The sequence below is a fragment of the Saccostrea echinata genome, unplaced genomic scaffold (genome assembly GCF_033153115.1).
Source record: "Saccostrea echinata isolate AGI-Se365-2 ecotype Australia unplaced genomic scaffold, CSIRO_AGI_Sech_v1 ptg000080l, whole genome shotgun sequence".
In the NCBI taxonomy this organism is placed as follows: Eukaryota; Metazoa; Mollusca; class Bivalvia; order Ostreida; family Ostreidae; genus Saccostrea; species Saccostrea echinata.
In genome coordinates, this window is record NW_026889829.1 from 553112 (window position 1) to 571966 (window position 18855).

General features: G+C 34.4%; 1 protein-coding gene across 2 annotated transcripts in view; it reads left to right on the top strand.

Annotated features, from left to right (window-relative positions):
- The window catches only part of LOC133176645 (interferon-induced protein 44-like), a 37740-nt gene extending 19688 nt beyond the window's left edge, over window positions 1–18052 (top strand). The window contains exons 1-6 of one of the 2 annotated variants that reach the window (XM_061311747.1): window positions 581–1105; window positions 10365–10426; window positions 11788–11985; window positions 15198–15344; window positions 16176–16347; window positions 17696–18051. In XM_061311747.1, coding sequence (XP_061167731.1) covers window positions 583–1105; window positions 10365–10426; window positions 11788–11985; window positions 15198–15344; window positions 16176–16347; window positions 17696–17988 — 1395 coding nt within the window. In that variant the 5' untranslated portion in view covers window positions 581–582 and the 3' untranslated portion in view covers window positions 17989–18051. Of the gene's footprint in view, window positions 1–580; window positions 1106–10364; window positions 10427–11787; window positions 11986–15197; window positions 15345–16175; window positions 16348–17695 lie in introns of those variants that run through there. The other variant, XM_061311748.1, reaches the window with a different exon arrangement.
- The last annotated feature ends 803 nt before the right edge of the window (window positions 18053–18855 follow it).

Below are 18855 nucleotides of genomic sequence, written 5' to 3' on the forward strand. Positions count from 1 at the left end.
AAAACTGATGCATAGGCCTAGCAGCCTTGTTGTTTGTTTACATGTGGTAAGATCGAATTATTGTTTGAAGTTAAAGGTACATTTATTAAATCTGGAATTTTCCATGAATCCCGAGGGCTGGAAATGAGAGGATTTTATGAATACAGATGATTCAGCTGGTTGTCAGAAGGGTGTCCCCATACCAAACCAGGTTATACAGAAATAATTTGTGTTCCTTTTGGGATATTAACCAATCAGAGGCTAGAATACAAACAAAATTAAACTATAATATGATAATATGAATCATATGAATGATTTATCTTTTACTTCAATTCATTTGTAATCCCATAAAAAAACAGAAATCCAAAGTCGCTACTTATCTGAACACTTTAATTAATAGAATTATTTATCCTGCCTACATTCACAATTTACCATTCTCGACGAAATAAACGTGTATAAGTTTATAATCGCTTCCGGATTTAAAGGGCTGTCACTTAACATCAGTATGTAATGATTAATTTTTAAAGTAACTTTTATCCTGCATGATTTAGCTTACTGGGCATTTAGTATTCACCAATGATTTTTTTTTTATTTCTAAGAGTTATGGGTGGTCTGCTGAAACATAAGGATAGGATACAGTTATCAGAATGGATCGGCAGGGCGTGTAATTTTGCGCTTCTGTACAAGGTCAGCAGAGATGGAGGATCTGCAAAGAAGTTCCATGAGTTGTGTGACAATAAGGGGCCAACCGTGACCGTATTCTATAACAAGGATAACAATGTCTATGGCGGATATTTATCAGAAACTTGGGGTGTTACATGTACGAACAGCTGGTGCACCGACCAAAATGCGTTTCTGTTTAAATTATATACTATTGGAGAGTGGAAGCCCAAGAAATTTCTTTCTACAGGAAAAAGCGAAAACCATTACAAGAGCAATAATCATGGTCCATGGTTTGCGAATTTGAATTCTATTTTTAATTCTGTTGATAAATCTTATGATTACTACAAGATGCACAATAGCAATTATTTCACCGGTTCACACTTCCACATGGGAGGAGAATCATCCCTGTCAATTGCTAACGGACACAATGATGTCACTGACATGGAAGTCTACCTTGTTATAGGTGAGAACAAGTTTAATAATTTTATATAATTTAATTTTGTTTGTATTCTAGCCTCTGTTTGGTTAATATCCAAAAAGGAACACAAATTATTTCTGTATAACCTGGTTTGGTATGGGGACCCCCACCCCACCCCCCGACAACCAGCTGAATCATCTGTATCCATACAATCCTCTCATTTCCAGTCCTCGGGATTCATGGAAAATTCCAGATTTAATAAATGTACCTTTAACTTCAAACAATAATTCGATCTTACCATATATAAACAAACAACAAGGCGGCTGCTAAGCCTATGTATCAGTTTTTACCTCCCCTCGATTCCCATCACTTCCGTTACTTCCGTTACTACGGTTGTATTATTGAGCGGCAAATTTGAACTAATAAAAAGCAACGAAATTTTACACCCATAGTTATTTAATGATTTTAAAATTAAATTATAAGGAATGACTCTAATTCTTGGCCAAATTATTTGGCCAAGAATTAGAGTCATTCCTAAATTAATTTATCAGATTGCTCTCCTGACAAACGTTTATTTTAGCAGTATATTACATCTGTAAAGATTTACGGAATACTTCTTACATACAATATAATATTAATTCTTTTCTATTCCTACGTACAATCATAATGTCAGAGAACAAAAAAGATACATTTTCCAAGTTTTTTTCATAACGTGTAATTGATAAAAGTTGCATTGGATTTTAGTTCATCTGAAAGAACACCTCAGATGTGTTCTTTTCGAACTCTGTCTATCATCCTTCAGAATTTATCTCTCAATTTTCTTGTAATATTCTAATAGATCATTTTTTTTTATTGATAGATTTATAATATTTCACCTTTGTACAAGAACTAAGCACCAGATATCGTTTAAAATGTGTAAATAATGGGGGGGGGGGTCATACCTACTCCCTTGAAGGTCTACTCCCTTTACTAATCGTGGAACATATAACCAACAAGTAAAATTGATGCAAAGCATCAAATCGGCCGCAATCAAAATTTAGCATTTCAAAAAGTACTTTCCCAATTAAGCATCGAAGAAAGCACAAGATATTCAAAGCTGAAAGGGGGATTATTTTTATTTCAAACTGTCTACAAAGCAAAAAAAAATTATAATAAAATATAAATGATATATAAATAAGTAAATTGAATAGAAATTCTAGTGCATTCGTTCATCAAATTGATTTACCGATGTAATTAAGTCAGTGATGAATGATGAGAATATTTGTTGTCATCAAAATGAAGATATAGGCCTCTTTATATTCAGATCTCAAGATGAACCACGTGCTGATACTTGTCACGTGATGATGCCGATGATTTCTGCAGAGTAAGATATGCTGCAAGGCGCGGTTCCAAAAATTTTGTCATTCGAAGCTGTAGCATATTCAAAACAATTTTTTACTAGATGAACAACTTTTCAATTTTCATTCATCATGCACTTTTACCACTTAATTATTATCCGGAAAATCGTGACGATTTACGTTCATATCTTACACACTCCCAGGTTGGGGAGTATCTATTGTAAACTCTTTTTAGGTCACCTGAGTCACTCAGGTGACCTATTGCTATCCGTTTTCGTCCGTCGTCGTGCGACGTGCGTTAACATTTGAACATATTTAGCTTCTTCTCTGAAACCGCTCAACCAATTTCAACCAAATTTGGTATATAGCATCTATGGGTAAAGGGAAAAAAATCTTGAATTTCATGGTCCCTGCCCCCCTGGGGCGTGAGGAGTGGGGCTAAAACCACCAAAATTAATGCAATCTTTAAAAATCTTCTTCTTTACTCCTGGACATCAAGCAGTCAAACTGTTGGCAAGATTGTAATAAGCATTGAGCCCTCTACCAAAATTGTGAAATTCATGTCCCCAGGGTCAGAGGTTCTGGAGCTAGGGAGGGGCTATATATAGATCATATAGTGAAAGTGCATTATTTTTTTGAAAATCTTCTTCTCTGCTCCTGGGTATGAAATAAAGTAACTAAGTAGATAGTTATGAAGAGCAGGAGTTCCTCTTCCAAAATTGTGAATTTCATGGCCCCAGGGTCAGGGGTTCTGGTGTTAGGGCGGGGCTCTATTGATTATATAGTGAAAATGCATTAATTCTTTGGAAATCTTCTTCTCTGCTTCTGGGTATGAAATAAAGTAACTAAGTACATATTTTTGATGAGCAAGAGTGCCTCTTCCAAAATTGTGAATTTCATGGCCCCAGAATCAGGGGTTCTGGTGTTAGGGCGGGGCTATTATTGATTATATAGTGAAAATGCATTAATTCTTTGAAAATCTTCTTCTCTGTTCCTGGGTATGAAATAAAGTAACTAAGTACATATTTATGATGAACAAGAGTGTCTCTTCCAAAATTGTGAATTTCATGGCCCCAGGGTCAGGGGTTCTGGTGTTAGGGCGGGGCTCTATTGACTATATAGTGAAAATGCATTAATTCTTTGAAAATCTTCTTCTCTGCTCCTGGATATCAAATAAACTATTTAAGAACATAGATATAATGAGCATGGCTGCCTTTTCAGAAATTTTGAATTTCATGGCCCCTGGGTCAGGGGTTCTGGTGTTAGGGCGGGGCTCTATTGATTATTTGCATTAATTCTTTGAAAATCTTCTTCTCTGCTCCTGGATATTAAATAAACTAACTTAGTGCATAGTTACAATGAGCATGGTTGCCTCTTCTAAAATTGTGAATTTCATGGCCCCTTGGTCAGGGGTTCTGGTGTCAGGATGGGGCTCAATTGATATATATAGTGAAAATGCATTATTTCTTTGAAAATCTTCTCTTTCCTAGATATTAAATAAACTAAATACATAGTTATGATGAGCATGGCTGCCTCCTCAGAAATTGTAAATTTTGTGACCCCTGGGTGAAGGGTTCTGGTGTTAGGGCGGGGCTCTATTGATTATATAGGGAAAATGCATAAATTCTTTCAAAATCTTCTTCTCTGCTCCTGGGCATTATTCAAACAAGGAAAGTGCATGGTTATGATAAGGAAGAATACCTCTTCCAAAATTGTGAAATTCATGGCCCCTAGGTCAGGGGTTCTTAGTGGGGGGGGGGGGGGGGCTCTATTGATTTATATAGTGAAAATGCATAATTTCTTTCAAAATACTTTTTCTACTATTGGTAATAAAGCAAAGAAACAAGTGTATAGTTATGATGCGCAAAGTGCTTCTTCCAGAATTGTGAGTTCATGGACCCTGGGTAAGATGTTCTGGAGTAAGGGGGGGGGGGGGGCTTTATCTACTTAATAATATAGTGAACATGCATTTCTTTGAAAGTCTTCTATGCTTCTGGGCATATTCGAGGCAAACAGAGTAAAAGTTTTAATATGCAAGAGTATTTTTACCAGAATTTTGAACACCTTGACCATTTAGTCAAGTGTTCTGGTCCTGGACAGGGCTCTATGAACTTGTATTCTGCTGAGCAAAGTTATTTCCCTTTGCCGTTCACCTTTGATAATTAATCACTGTAAATAATGTATTTGAAAGGTTAATAGAACAAGAGAATTATGCAAGAATATTTATTGTATAATACAAAAAATACTTTCATAGTTTTAATGAATAGGTAGACTTGGAAATAATAGATGAATAAAAATGAGGCAAAAATAACTTATCTTCTTTAATGTTCTTTAAAGGCCAAGAGAGACCAATGTGAGAAGTAGTAATTTGGGATAAAAAATAGACATTTTGTTAATAGTCTGCATGGTAATAATGATAAATGGGGGACAGATAGATTCTATGCCAATTATTTTGTTAAATGCTTATCATACTATTTTTCTTGCTTTTAGGCAACAAAGCTTCATTTATCAGTTTATATGGATCCTCTAAATTGTTGTATTGTACTCAGGTGACTGTTAAGGCCCTTGGACCTCTTGTTATATAATCATAAATTAATAATTATCTGATGACAAATGAAAATTAAATTGAAACATAAAAACAACAATTAAGACTTAGTTTAAAGCAAGTTTTTAAAATATTTTACTCGTGATTTTATACATGTTATTATTAAAGAATTATTTTACTGAACTAATAAAGAAATAGCGTCCCAATTTCCCATGTGTACTTTCGAACACAACCACAAATAGATCGACCGCAGCAGTCAAGTAAGATATTTATAGTCAAAGAAGATATTTCTTAGATTTATCATTTGAATGAATGTAAATTACCCATATGATAAAAATGCTAGTCACAGTAGAAAATGAAACTCTTATCATGCAAAGAAATTAAATAATTTATAGTTAGGTGATGTCTCGATATCAATGGCGGATCAAAAAATTTCACATGGGGGCGGGGGGGGGGGGGAGTTCAAGGATTGTTCATTATGACAAACCAAAAAAGGGGGGAAATGTCCACACTCGAAAATCCTATTTTGATAGGTTCAGACCATTTCGACATGAGATTTCTTTTTTGGATTCACCCCTGATACCACGTTCCTGAACGATATGTGGGAATTAAGTTGGTAAACTTTTCCTTAGTACCATATATTTGGTGCCGAGCGAAGCGATGAACCAAACCGAATGGCAAGGGAAAGTTCAGCAACATACTTAGTACATGTTTCACACGAGAAATTAAACCCTTTGTGTCTCTATCTATTTCATTACAAATCTTAGTGTGTTTTTGTTACCTAATCAAGATAGCGATGATTTGATCCTAACTGTTGCCATTCTGTACAGTCCTAGATATGATAATTATACCCTGAGGGTTATATCTACCTGTCTGCAACAGGCCAGGTTACGGTCTACAGTGAGTAGTTTTGAAACACGATAAGGTTCATTTCTGTAGATTCAAAATCTCAGTATGAAGATATTCATGTCATTTTTATTGGGGTCTTGTGGACATTGGTAAAGATTTTTTCAGAGGTAAAATGGATAAATTGCTCTTGAAAAGCACAAATTTCCACAGAAAACGAAAACAGAGAAGAGGGGAAATTTGTATACGGATGGATCGTCTCAGCTTACAACAATCACAGGGAAAATTTACACATTACTTGAGCAATATAGGACTGTCCCTGTGTAATTGAACTTTGCAAAAAATCAATGCTTTTTACTATGCCCTCTTAATCTTTCGATTAGAATCGAAGACGTGGGGAGTAAACTTTTTCTGCACTTTTTGACGAGATATAATTCTGATTGAACTATCAGTGTAATTGGTGAATCTTAAACATTCAAACAATTACTAAACATTTCTTAAATATCTGTTTTAATTGATTTTTTAATTAAGATTTTCAATATTTTAATTTTTGCGAAAGTTGATTAATTCAGAAAGAAAGACAAGAGAAGAAGAAAAGATTTTTTTTTATCCTTTATTAATTCTGTATTATAATATTTTATTGACTACATGTTTAGCACATCAGATTCAACATTCATTGTTAAATGATCTTGCCTTGTGTCCATGATTGTAACCTATCATTGATAATGATATGTTAAATAATTATGCACACAATGACATAGTAATCCAACCATGAAGCTTGGGCTTGGAGTGTACCAGGTGATTTGGTAGCAGCAAAAACCTCTGTGTTCGAGGTGTGAAACATGTACTAAATCTAAATTGGGAGTATATATAAGTTAAATAAACAAAATGTTCAAAAGCAAAAAATAAGGGGGGGGGGGGGGGTTCTGTGTATGCTGGATTCGACATTTGGTGATAATGGACTAAAATATATAACCCTTAGAAGATCTTGCTTTTGTCTCGAGCACCCTGATGTCAACAGGATATGGGTTATATTTAGAGTACGAGTTTCCTACTGTATCGGAGATACAGGGCGGGGCTTAAGGCGAGAGCGATAGCTCGAGCCAGGCCCCGCCCTGTATCTCCGATACAGTAGGAAACGAGTATTCTAAATGACTTGTGACATGACCTTTCTTATGACCTCGCTAATTTACATGTGTATTTGGGTATATATCTCTCAACCAATCAGATGTTTTTGCAGAAAGATGATTTAGTACCCCATTTTTATCAGTCGCAACTGAAATGCCGAGTGAGGTGGACGTGAAGGTATCTATCAATTTAAATAATTATAATTATGAGATGCATTATATAATGTGTTTTCCCAAAATTTAATTTATTTTGATTGCGTAGGTTTTTTCCTATCTATTTAGCTCTTGCTGACTTTTTTTAAAAAATCTAAGCTGCGAATTTAGTGCAAAACATTTTGATACATAAGAATCATATATGGGAATGTATTTGAAGCAAAAATGTTTCGGGGAGGTTGTATTCTGAGAGAAATGTCCGACAATGTCATCGACCGGTCGTCATACATGTGTATACAAAATTCTTGGCTCCAAATTGAAATAAACAGATGTAAGAAAGGGGGCATATTACCTTCATGTTTGAAACAAAATGTAGAGAAACCAAGGCAGATCCAACTCTCACTCGCGCGTGTCGGTACCCCCCCCCCCCCCCCCGGCGATTTTTTTTCTCTTTTGGCTTTTTTCATGAAGCGCTAGCGCGCTTCATGAAATATATGCCTACGTGACAAGTCTGTGATTTACACACCAATAATTCACACAAAACTTAAAAACATTCCTTAAATAGGTAAAGATCCGAGGTACTACGAATGAGCAAGCTAATTCAGAGAATTTTTGTCCCCCGCTTAGGGAAAATAGAAGAGCATGCGCAGGGGGGGGGGGTCACACTGCCCCCTGTATTTGTAGAATTATTAAATGTATACATGTATATTGAAGGAAATAAAAAAATGCCAATATGGATATAACTTTTTCATTTCACATGTTGAATGGTATCATTTAGTAAATCCAAAAAAAAACCATTAAAAAAAAAAGAAAAATAGAATCGATCGGGGATTGAACCCGGGCCTCTCGCTTGCTAAGCGAGCAACATACGCCTACACCACGGAGGCACTTGATTATACAGTAAATTAAAGGCAAACACTAGGTCACACACAAAAGTTAGTAATAATGATAACGTCGTAAGAGTTATGCTTCTTTGACTATGTAACAAGAAGTTGATCTACTCATTTCCATGATTTGACTCATACTGAGTTAACTCTGATGAAATGCAAACATTAGGTCACATATAATGTTTATATTCACGTTCGATATTGTCAAAATTTTACACATTCCATATTGTCTAATTTAGCCTTTACTAAACAGTTCTAATAGATGTAATTAGAATATAAAGTCGGCCGACAACCTGTATTATACATAATAACTCTCCAGATGCCCCTGTGCTAAAAATAGTGCCAAGCGACTTTTAAATATACAATAAATAAAAAAAAACGGGGCGGGACACTTTGAGAGGGGCGAGAGATGCCATAGGGAGTTATGGTATAAAATTTCTTTGCAAAAGCTCAAAAGCTTTTTGAGATATCGCCCGGAAACGAAAGTGTTACACACAGACGTAATTTGTGAATTTACGACCTTGAACTTTGACCTTTTGACCTCAAAATTAATAGAGGTCTTTCTTAGGCCACAGGGAGTTGTTATGTAAAATTTCATTGCAAAAGCTTAAAAAATTTTCGAGATATCGCGCCGAAACGAAAGTGTTAAAACAGACAGAATTTATGAATTTATGACCTTGACCTTTGACCTTTTGACCTCAAAATTAATAGGGTTCTTCTTTTGTCCATAGTGAGTTGCTATGCAAAATTTCATTGCGAAAGCTCCAAGGGTTCTCGAGATATCGCGCGGAAACGAAAGTGTTACAGACAGACAGAAATACAGACGGACGGACAGACAGACGGACGGGCGGACGAACAGACAGACCCAAATTAATATCCCCCACTTTCAGTGAAGGCGGTGGACAAAAATACAGCAAGGTATAATAAAGGGTATGATAAAGGGTGAAATAAAGGATGCTGATACATGTATATTAAATGTATCACGTTTTTAAATCGTATGGTATCTCAGTTAGTAGAGCACTCGCTCCGTGATCGGGAGGTCGTGGGTTCAAACCCCGACTGCGACTGACCTAAGTCGATATTGAAAATAGGTAGCCACTGTTCCTTCACCAAGCGCTCGGAACTTTGGAGTGAAAGCTTTGGTCTTTCGAATGAGAACATAAAAATGAGGCCCCGTGTCACTGTAGGTGTAGGTAAGATAAAGATCTGTCACTGCTCAATGGCCCTGAGAGCCGAATATACTGTAGGTCTAAATTTGAAGCCCTTCACCAGTTTATGATGACTTCTCTACATGAGTGAAAAATTCTCGAATGGGACGTAAAACAACAATCAATCAATCGAATTGTCATATTCTTATGTTGACTTGTCATGCAGAGAAATATGTTGTTACCTGGATGGTACAAACTGGGCATGGAGACGTTTTCAAGTTGAAATTCTAAACATGTGCGTAAGTGAAAAGTTATCAAAAAGATCTGACAAGTCGACATTTGACAAGTGGTGGAAGAAATATGCCATCATAGAATCGATTTAGTTTAGTGATTACATGACATGTACATGGATCGCGTTGCTGTGAGTTCATAGAATTTTTCAAAAAGGACATAAAAAGTGGACCATGTTAATGTTTGACAAAATTAATTCAAATAATTAAAAAGCCATTCATAATGCAATCGCTTTCAATCAAGATACATTGACTTGACTTGTTATATTACATAATTTATACAATGTAATAATTTGTAAAATTTTTAATTCTTCCACCCTATTGGGTTCAGTGCTACACGTTTCAACACATGCGCATGCCTTCGAGTGTACACCAAAAGTCACTCTAAAACACTGTACACTCGTACTTGATTATGAAAAGTGTACACGATGTAAAATATTTAAGTAAATCAAACACACCCTATAACATTTCACCTCTGTTTGCAAAGTTATAGTTAGATCATATAACTTGATTCGATACGCAAGAGCATGCTCTACGTATTGACCCATTTCTAAAACGAGACAAGTTATTGACAAAGAAGTTGATGAAACAAGGATATCAACAATCTCGTTTAAAGTTATCATTTCGAAAGTTTTATGGTCGATACAATGACCTTGTCAGCAAATACAACCTATCATTAAGTCAAATGCTGACTGATGTTTTTCATACTATAATTGTTAGGCCATTATTTACACACTGAATTGTGTACGGACTTTTCCGTTTTTCCCGATCATGACAAGGAGCATACCGGGGGGGGGGGGGACCGGTCGGCAGGGGATGCTCACTCTTCCATGGCACCTGTTCCCACCTCTGATGCTCTGCTTCCGATTTGTATTGTTTAAATGGACTTTGATCTTGACTACTGTTCATTATGTCCATATTTCATTCAAAGTATTTCATGAGGAAATTTTTGCTCATTTTAATACATGTAGATGGTCCTATATGTGCGATATCTGAGATTCCATGGAGAGAAAAACCACAGTGGAACTTACAGGTACGACACATATATACATAAAAATTTTCTACAGAACGTATCCTCTTAAAATATGAATGTGCCATTTTTCAATAAATTTATGATTGTGCGCCATTTTCTAAGCCAACTATTTTTTTTTTTTAATAAATTCTTGATTTAAGCATTTCTTTTTGGTCAAGTGATATTGGTTCAAAAGGCAATAAAGATGGTTCAGACATAGAATTTACAGTATATCGGGATTCATTCATTAAATTCAACTATTTGTAGCCTTTTTCTTTTGAAAGAAGATTTTTTGAAATTTTAATTTATTCATTGTACAAGGTAAAGAAATGACACATTTGACTTTTCTGTACCACAACTGTACCAAAAAAATGTAAATATTTAGACCCAGGCTTTAATTCATCCCTTTAGATTGTGCGAAGATTGAACAATCGTGGATTGATGTAAGATAATCATGGTTACCTTTAAATTTGACAATATGGAGTCCATAGTACTGTAGGAGGCGTAGTGACTACCGTAAATCTGGAAATTTTTACGTCGATTTATTTTGCGAATCTGGGTCAAAAAGCTGTTGATTAATTTTTACGTTTCAAAATTTTGCAAATTGTTATTGGCGCTGAAATTAAAAAGCGCTTAAAATTTTCATAACACTTTATATGTTACGCATGTACATACAATATTAAACAATGCAAACGTTCCATAATCTGATAAAAATATTAGAAGAGATAAAACATCTTAACTGTTTAAAGTATTGAATGTAGTGAAGGCATTCTCCAAGCACGGATTATCACAGGTAATTAGTTTGTAGTATAAACAGGTTTCTTAAAATGACCACTGCTTACGAACAACTGATCACTGGGTTAAATTTTTTGTTGTTGATTTACTTTTAAGAAAAATATTTTTGCGAATGCAATGCACGCGCAAATTTGCTAAAAATTTATCTCCTGTAAAAATTTCCAGATTTACGGTATCCAATTTTTAATTAAGAATGCGAATATACATGTTTGTTAATATTTCCTGTTTATATCAGGTAATCCCATTAGAGTCAGAGAAAATAAAATATAACAATTTGTATCAAAAATAGTAAATTCATAGAGAGAGAGAAAGAGAGAGAGAGAAATGATAGATAGATAGATAGTCTCCTATCCCTCTTCATTCTAAACTAAAGGCTGATTTGTACACATAAAGTTTTAGTTAATCTTAAAGTATATACGACCAAAAAGATTCAGTCTAGTTAACGAAATAACAGTACAAGAAAAGCAAATTCTATAAATACAAATCGCATAGTTATCCAATTTAACTAAGAATTATCAGATTTTACACCTGTAATTTGAATCTTTTTTTAATCTTACAAAAGAAAAAACTGCTTACCAATTTTTCAGACTTTTCAAGAACTGAAAGAGTTCATAACAAAATACGAACCATTTGAGGAGTCGGAGGTCCCTGAAGCCAACATTTTACTGATTGGACAAGTCGGCGCCGGTAAATCCAGCTTCCTTAATACGATCAATTCTATCTTCAAGGGAGTGATATCATCTCGGGCATGTACAGGGAGCGCTGAAAACAGCTTAACAAAAAGTGTAAGAAAATAAACCGAATGATAAATTATCCAGAAAAAATAATATACAATATCTTTTTTTAGTTTAAGCATGCATACTATTATGAATTCAATGGAGCTTTATGATTCTTTGAACGAGTCAGCTTTAATGTATAACAGTTACTGTATGAATAAGAGTCTGTAATAGACTGACAAAAAATTTAAAATAATTGATAATTGTTTTCTTTTAGACGCAAAATATCGTCCGTTGCCGTTGGTCATTTTTTGTTTACAAAGACTGATGAACATTGTAATGTTCGCTGCCCATTTAAGAGGTCTGAGGGAGGGCTTAAACACCAAATTTAATGATTTTTTTAAAAATTAATCAGCTTTATTCCTTGACATCTAGCTGAAAAAGCATTGATTAATCATCTAGTTAATTAACTTAATTTTTAATGGTTGTATGTAAATTAAAGGAAAATGGTAAAATATAGTTCCAATATGATATTAAGGTCACTGCCAAGGACTCTTGCTACTGTTTGAACATTAGAAGTAAGGTTAAGTGTTGTAGATGCCATTCATGGTGTTGGCGTATGTTAAACATAGCAATTGTTAGGTCACTGAGTCACTCAGGTGACTTATTGTTATCTGTTTTTGACCTCGTCATGCGTCGGTCGTAAAATTTTGAACATTTTCAGCTTCTTCTTTAGAACCGCTGAAGCAGTTTCAACAAATATTGGCGTATAGCATATATGGGTGGAGGGAAACAAAAAAATGAATTTCATGGTCCCTAACCCTCACCCTCCTTCCGGGCCCGTAGAGGTCAGCTAAAACCACCATCAAAATTAAATCATTCTTTTAAAAACTTCTTAATTTGTTCCTGGACTTCAAGCAATAAAACAGTTGGCATGATTGTGATAAACATTAGCCCTTTACCAAAATCGCGAAATTTATGCCCCCAGAGTCAGAGGTTCTAGAGTCAGGGTGATGTTTTATTGATAATATAGAGAAAGTGCATTAATTCCTGACAGAATTTTTTTTCCTCTTGTATATTCAGGAGATGATTATGATGAGCAAGGGTGCCTCTTCCCAAATTGTGAAATTCCAGGCTCTTGGATAGGGGTTCTAATGTTAGGGCGTGCTCTTTTGATTATGTTCTGAAAATACATCATTTTTTTAAACTTTACTCTTGCGTATTTAGCAAAAAAACTATGTATATTATAATAATTGTAATGAGCAAGGGTCCTTCCAAAATTGTGAAATTCCTGGCCACTGGGTCAGAGGCTTTTGTATTATAGGGCGGGTTCTATTGATTTTATTATTGATATTCTTTATTATTCTATTGATTTAGAAGTGAAATCGATTTATTCCTTGAAAATTGTCTTTTCTATTTCTGGGCATTTAGGAGGCAGAAGGAAAAGTTCTTATGAGCAAGGTCGTTTTACCAGATCTTTGAAATTCTTCACTACTTTGTCAAGGGTTCTAGTGTGAAGCAAGACTCTATTGTTGGGAAATTTGTCTACTATTCTCCTTTATTATGCACTCTTGATATTTAATCACTATAATACATGTACTATTGATAAGTAATTGAATTTAAAAAAAAAAAACAAGAATTTTTAACGTGTAATACAAAAAAAGTTCTTTTATAAATTTTAATTATCAGGTTGACTTGTTTGATAGATGAATAAAAATTAGTACATAACATTCCATTTAAGGCTGAAAAGGGCCAATGTGAGATGGATTGTGCTGCGTTTACTATGTGAATACCGTTTTATGTGTGCAAGCGTGTTGTTTTCTTAGGCTGGTGATAGCGAAAATGGGGAGTATAATAGCACTGACATGTACAGGAAAGTGAAAAGGTCTACCTTATGAATTGTTTCTGATTACTAGACTATTTTGTTGATCCTTGATTAACCATTTTTCTTGATTTGGGGCAGCATAACTTCATATATTTTCATCTGTTTATTTTGTTGTAGTTTTCTTTCAATGGATTCTTTACAAGGTTGTATTATGCTCAAGTAACCGTTAAGTCCCTTGGGTCTTTTGTTTTTTATCATAATTATGATCGTGGCTTTTTTGGTAAGTCTTTAATCTTCTCAGTTACTGAAATTGTGGCCAGATACAATATAATAACACAAATTTTATTATATCTTAAAACTAACTCATACTTTTCATTTATATTTCAGAGTTTTTCACGGTTTACATTCTTATGATCGAAGAATGTACATTCATATTAGTTTGCTTCTTATTTTTTATTTTTTTTATTTTTTTTTTTTTTATTTGCATATAAAATTTGCCTATTCGTTCCTCATTACTCTTCTCCCTATCTGGATAAGTAAATAGTGATAAAGAATTTTAAGTTTGTTCTACACTACAAGCAGAATCTTTCTTGAATTCAGTAGTTTACAAAAAGTTAAAAATAACCTCACTCTAGAGTCAAACAGCAGAGAACCGGTTTTGTATGAAATATATGGAGATAATGAACAGTATTCAAGCTCAAAAGTCCATTATACAATACAAAATAGGAGCAGAGCAAACACGGACCTCCAAACATCAGAGGTGGGATCAGGTGCCATGGAGGAGTGAGCATCCCCTGCCGACCGGTCACACCCGCCGTGTGCTCCTTGTCATGATCGGGAAAAAACGGAAAAATCCGTCGACAATTCAGTGTGTAAATAATGGCCTAACAATTAGAATGAAAAACGTCAGTCAGCATTTGACTCAATGATAAATCGTATTTGCTGACAAGGTCATTGTATCGACCATAGAACTTACGAAATGATGACTCTGTCACAATGACTCAGTTGTAAATGTGTATTATTCTGTTCATGACAAGAAGACTTTTAATAATTTTCACCTATATGTTCCAATGCTAGATTCTGAAACCTAAATTTGGACCCCTTCTATGAAGTGTATCATGCTTTGTCCTCACTTGACTCACTGTGAAGATCATGTTCTTCAGAGGAAGATGATAAAACATTTTAACCCATATATAATTCAATAGCAATATTTGTCGTCCTGTTTGGCCTTTCCCAGGATTAGAATAAACTTGAACCTTCACTTCCTGGTTATGTTTTTATTTAAAATGAGTTCTTGAAGCCTATCTATTCTGGATAAAAAATAAAAATTGATCAATAACAGACGAGAGGAAAAAAGAAAAAAAATAGAAGAATTCATCCACAATTTTTAATTATTTTCAGTTTATGGTAATATGTAAAACTATTTTCTCATAAGAAACTTTTATCGTTTTTACAGTTTGAAAAAATCCGAATCCGTGATCCGGCAGCAAAAAAACATTTGAAGTTCAGGATTTGTGACACACGAGGAATAGAAAAGGCTCTTTCTATTAAAGAAGAAGATCTTCGATATATTCTGGATGGAAATCTGCCTAATCATTACATTGTAGGCAAATTAGATTTTTTTTTTCCTATGGAAATTAAAATCAAACACCAGCTGTATTTAAACAAATGACAATTTATTTCAAAAGTTATCATATAACACTTACATATCTGACAAATTGTATTTTAAGCTCATCTGAGCTGAAAGCTTGACTAAGCTTCTCAAATCACATTTTGTCCAGCACCAGTCAAAATTAAACCTGCCACATACAGCATTCTTAGGTAATGAGGATTTAACTTGTTCAAATGAAGGGCCACACCTTCTCTCCAGGGGAGACAACTAAAAAGATTCACAATGCTTAATATCATTTTCTGCTACAAAGTCATTTCATTGGCTATTATAGAGGGGTAAGAAAAAATATACTACCTGACATTGATTACATTTCTTCTCTTTGACCATACATATTGACTCATGCAGTTTATAAATATCAACTAATCTTATCAATAAATGAAAAGATCTAGAGCAAATAATATTTCCGTTTAGTTTCAGTTATTTATTGTTGAATTTAATATCTAAACCAAACTTTGATCTCGTGGCTCCACCCTACCCTTGGTGTCATGATTTGTACACTATGTAATGAAGCTTTCGTATAAGTTTCATTTTTCTGATCTAATAGTTTTTGAGGAGAAGAAAGTGGACTCTGTCTTGACAGTACATATTGACTCAAACAGCTTATTGTATTTATCAAATTCATGCATGACAAAAGCTAAATGAAACAAACAATTAACACCTCGATTTAGTTTCAAATAATTTTATAGTATTTCATTTCTAAAGCCAAACTGCAAATATCTTGATGCATTGTAAAGAAATTATTATTGGCTTATATATTTTTAGTTCAATCCTGTTGATTCTGCGTCCGCCAAAGTTCAAGGGTTTGTGAAAGATCCAACATTGAAAGAGCGAATGCATGTTGTTGTTTTTGTTATTGATGGAAGCACATTAGATGTTCTACCAGAAGATATAATTAAAAAACTCAAAGACTTTAAGACGCTTATAGTTGACAAGGGTATGTTTACTTTCTTAAAACTCAATAAAATGTTTATAAAATATCGCTTCATAAGGAAATTCTCTTTTTTTAATAATAATTACATCTTACAGGCAAAGAATATCAAATATTAGAATGGTTATTCGGACGGAAGACCTCTCGTTGCTTGCAACGAGTTTCTAGTTATTTGCAGCTTGTAAGGGTTTCCGAAGGCTTAATATGCATTAAAATATATATTTTTATTTGAGCAAGATATTATTTTCAGTTTGTAATCTATGTATGAATTTGTAGTCAACTTGTGATGAGAGTGTAATCAGGTATTATAATAATACATTTTTGTGATGTCACTTGACTGTGTTGATCACCTGACGGACACTTTTAAATTTCTTAATGTTGCACAAAAATCGCATCGGCACAAGTGCAAAACAACATAATTGAGAAAAAATTGTCACATAAGTCAATTCATCGTGATCTTTGGTACATATAAAGTGCTGGGGGCAAGTCTGAATTTTATTTCTCGAGAAAATATTCCACGAGAAAATTCAACTTACCCGTATACAAGGGGGCATTTTCCACTCTTTATCGCAATTTATACAAAATAGGATAAATTACATACAATCCCCCATCAAAATTCTGTTAGAGGACATACTTCTCTAGTAGATTCACACAGAATATCTTCAATTTATCCTTATTAATCACTTGTGCCAGTGAAATATATACACGATTTATGAATTCTAACTCTGTCCACGGACGTGTAAGGGGGATCGTTTCACAGTAATTTTTTGTTATTGTTTGAATATATGTATATCGGACTAGTTAAAGTAATAATGATATTAAATTGCAAATGTTCAATATCATAACAGCACACTTAAGCTTAAAGAACAATCCAGACGCTTGAATCAAACAACAACGCTAAAAATTCTTTTGATGTCATGTGAAAGAAATGTAAAATTTATGACACTTTCCCAGTCATGTCAGCTCAAGTATTCAGTGACTTGACGTCATATGCTATTATGACATCATATCTAGGTACTACAACTACAGTTGGAACAGTTTGATATTTTACGAACAGCCTTATCCTAGCCGCGTTCTTATTTCTTAGACAAATTTTGTGTACGCGATATATCGAGAACTGTTCAATGGCTTTTTATGCTCTCTAACAAGTCTCCTTCATATCTTAAGCCGATATATATATATATATATATATATATATATATATATATATATATATATATATATATATATATATATATATATATATATGAATTGGACCATCAAATATTTCTTAGCGAATTAGTTTACGAGTCTTGTAGCTCTTTTTTTCTTAGCGTCGTTCTTTCACTTAAGTATTATTTTTCTACAATTATAGGTATACCTCAATTAGTTTTCCTTACAAAAATGGATAAGGTATGTGGATTTGTTGAGAAGGACATCAGCAACATGTTTATGAGCGAAGTTGTAGAGGGTCTTGTAAACAAAGCCGCTGACGTCATTGGTATCCCAAGATCCCACGTATTTCCGGTGAAAAATTATGAAAAAGAAACAAATCTCCACATAAATTTGAACATATTAGTTCTAGGAGCGTTACGACAGGCACTTTTGTTTGCCGACGACTTTTTGGAGAATCAGTCTGAAATTGAACAAGAGAATTCACGGCGATGAATACAAGGAACACTACATGTAATTCATATACTGGTTTTCAAAGATGTGCCTAGCATTTAAACTGAGAGGAAAAAATCGACTCTGTAAACTTTTTAAGTGTTATTTTTTCGAACGTTTCTTCCAGTATTGTTTTCTAATATTTAAATTCATTTTTAATCAACAAGTAACCAAATTCTCATTTGATTTTGACTGATATTTCATGAGTTGTTGAATTTGATATGACGGTACCTCCCAAAAGTGAAAATCAAAATTCTCATTATATATCTCCATTGCCTTTGTGCATCTGTCACAGCCTTGGTTCTCCTGTGCATGGTGTTCATAAGTGCATTTATCAATTTATCAGACCCATGGGAATATTAATCAACTCTTCCGATAGGGCAGTGAGTCGAGATCAAGAGTAGTTAAGGCATTCCAACGACTTCAAACCCTACCGTCCAGTTCGTCCCAAGGATGTTCTATTGAAGAAAAAGACAGACTATGGAAGCCAGTCGAGTGGGTTAATGTGATTGTTTGCTAGAAAGTCTTAAAACACTCTGGCTACATTGGGCCTGGTGATAATATGCTGAAGAATAAGGTATACCTGTACGACGCACATGTGCGCGATTGAAAGTGACACCGACATAAAGTTGACAAGCTCTCGAATTAAAAGTTGCGCAATCGGTTTCTTTCACTTTTGGGGTGATTGTAAGGATTATAATGGTCTTCTGTATTAAGATAGGTTTCAATGGTAGTGATTTGGCAATCATATATGTGGCAGGATGAATTCCCCCATCTTCATATGGCGCTGCTACGCGCCAATGTCACCATACCGGTCACCCCCCCCCCCCCCCGACGACGAATTAAAAAAATCATAAGAAACTAGACAGC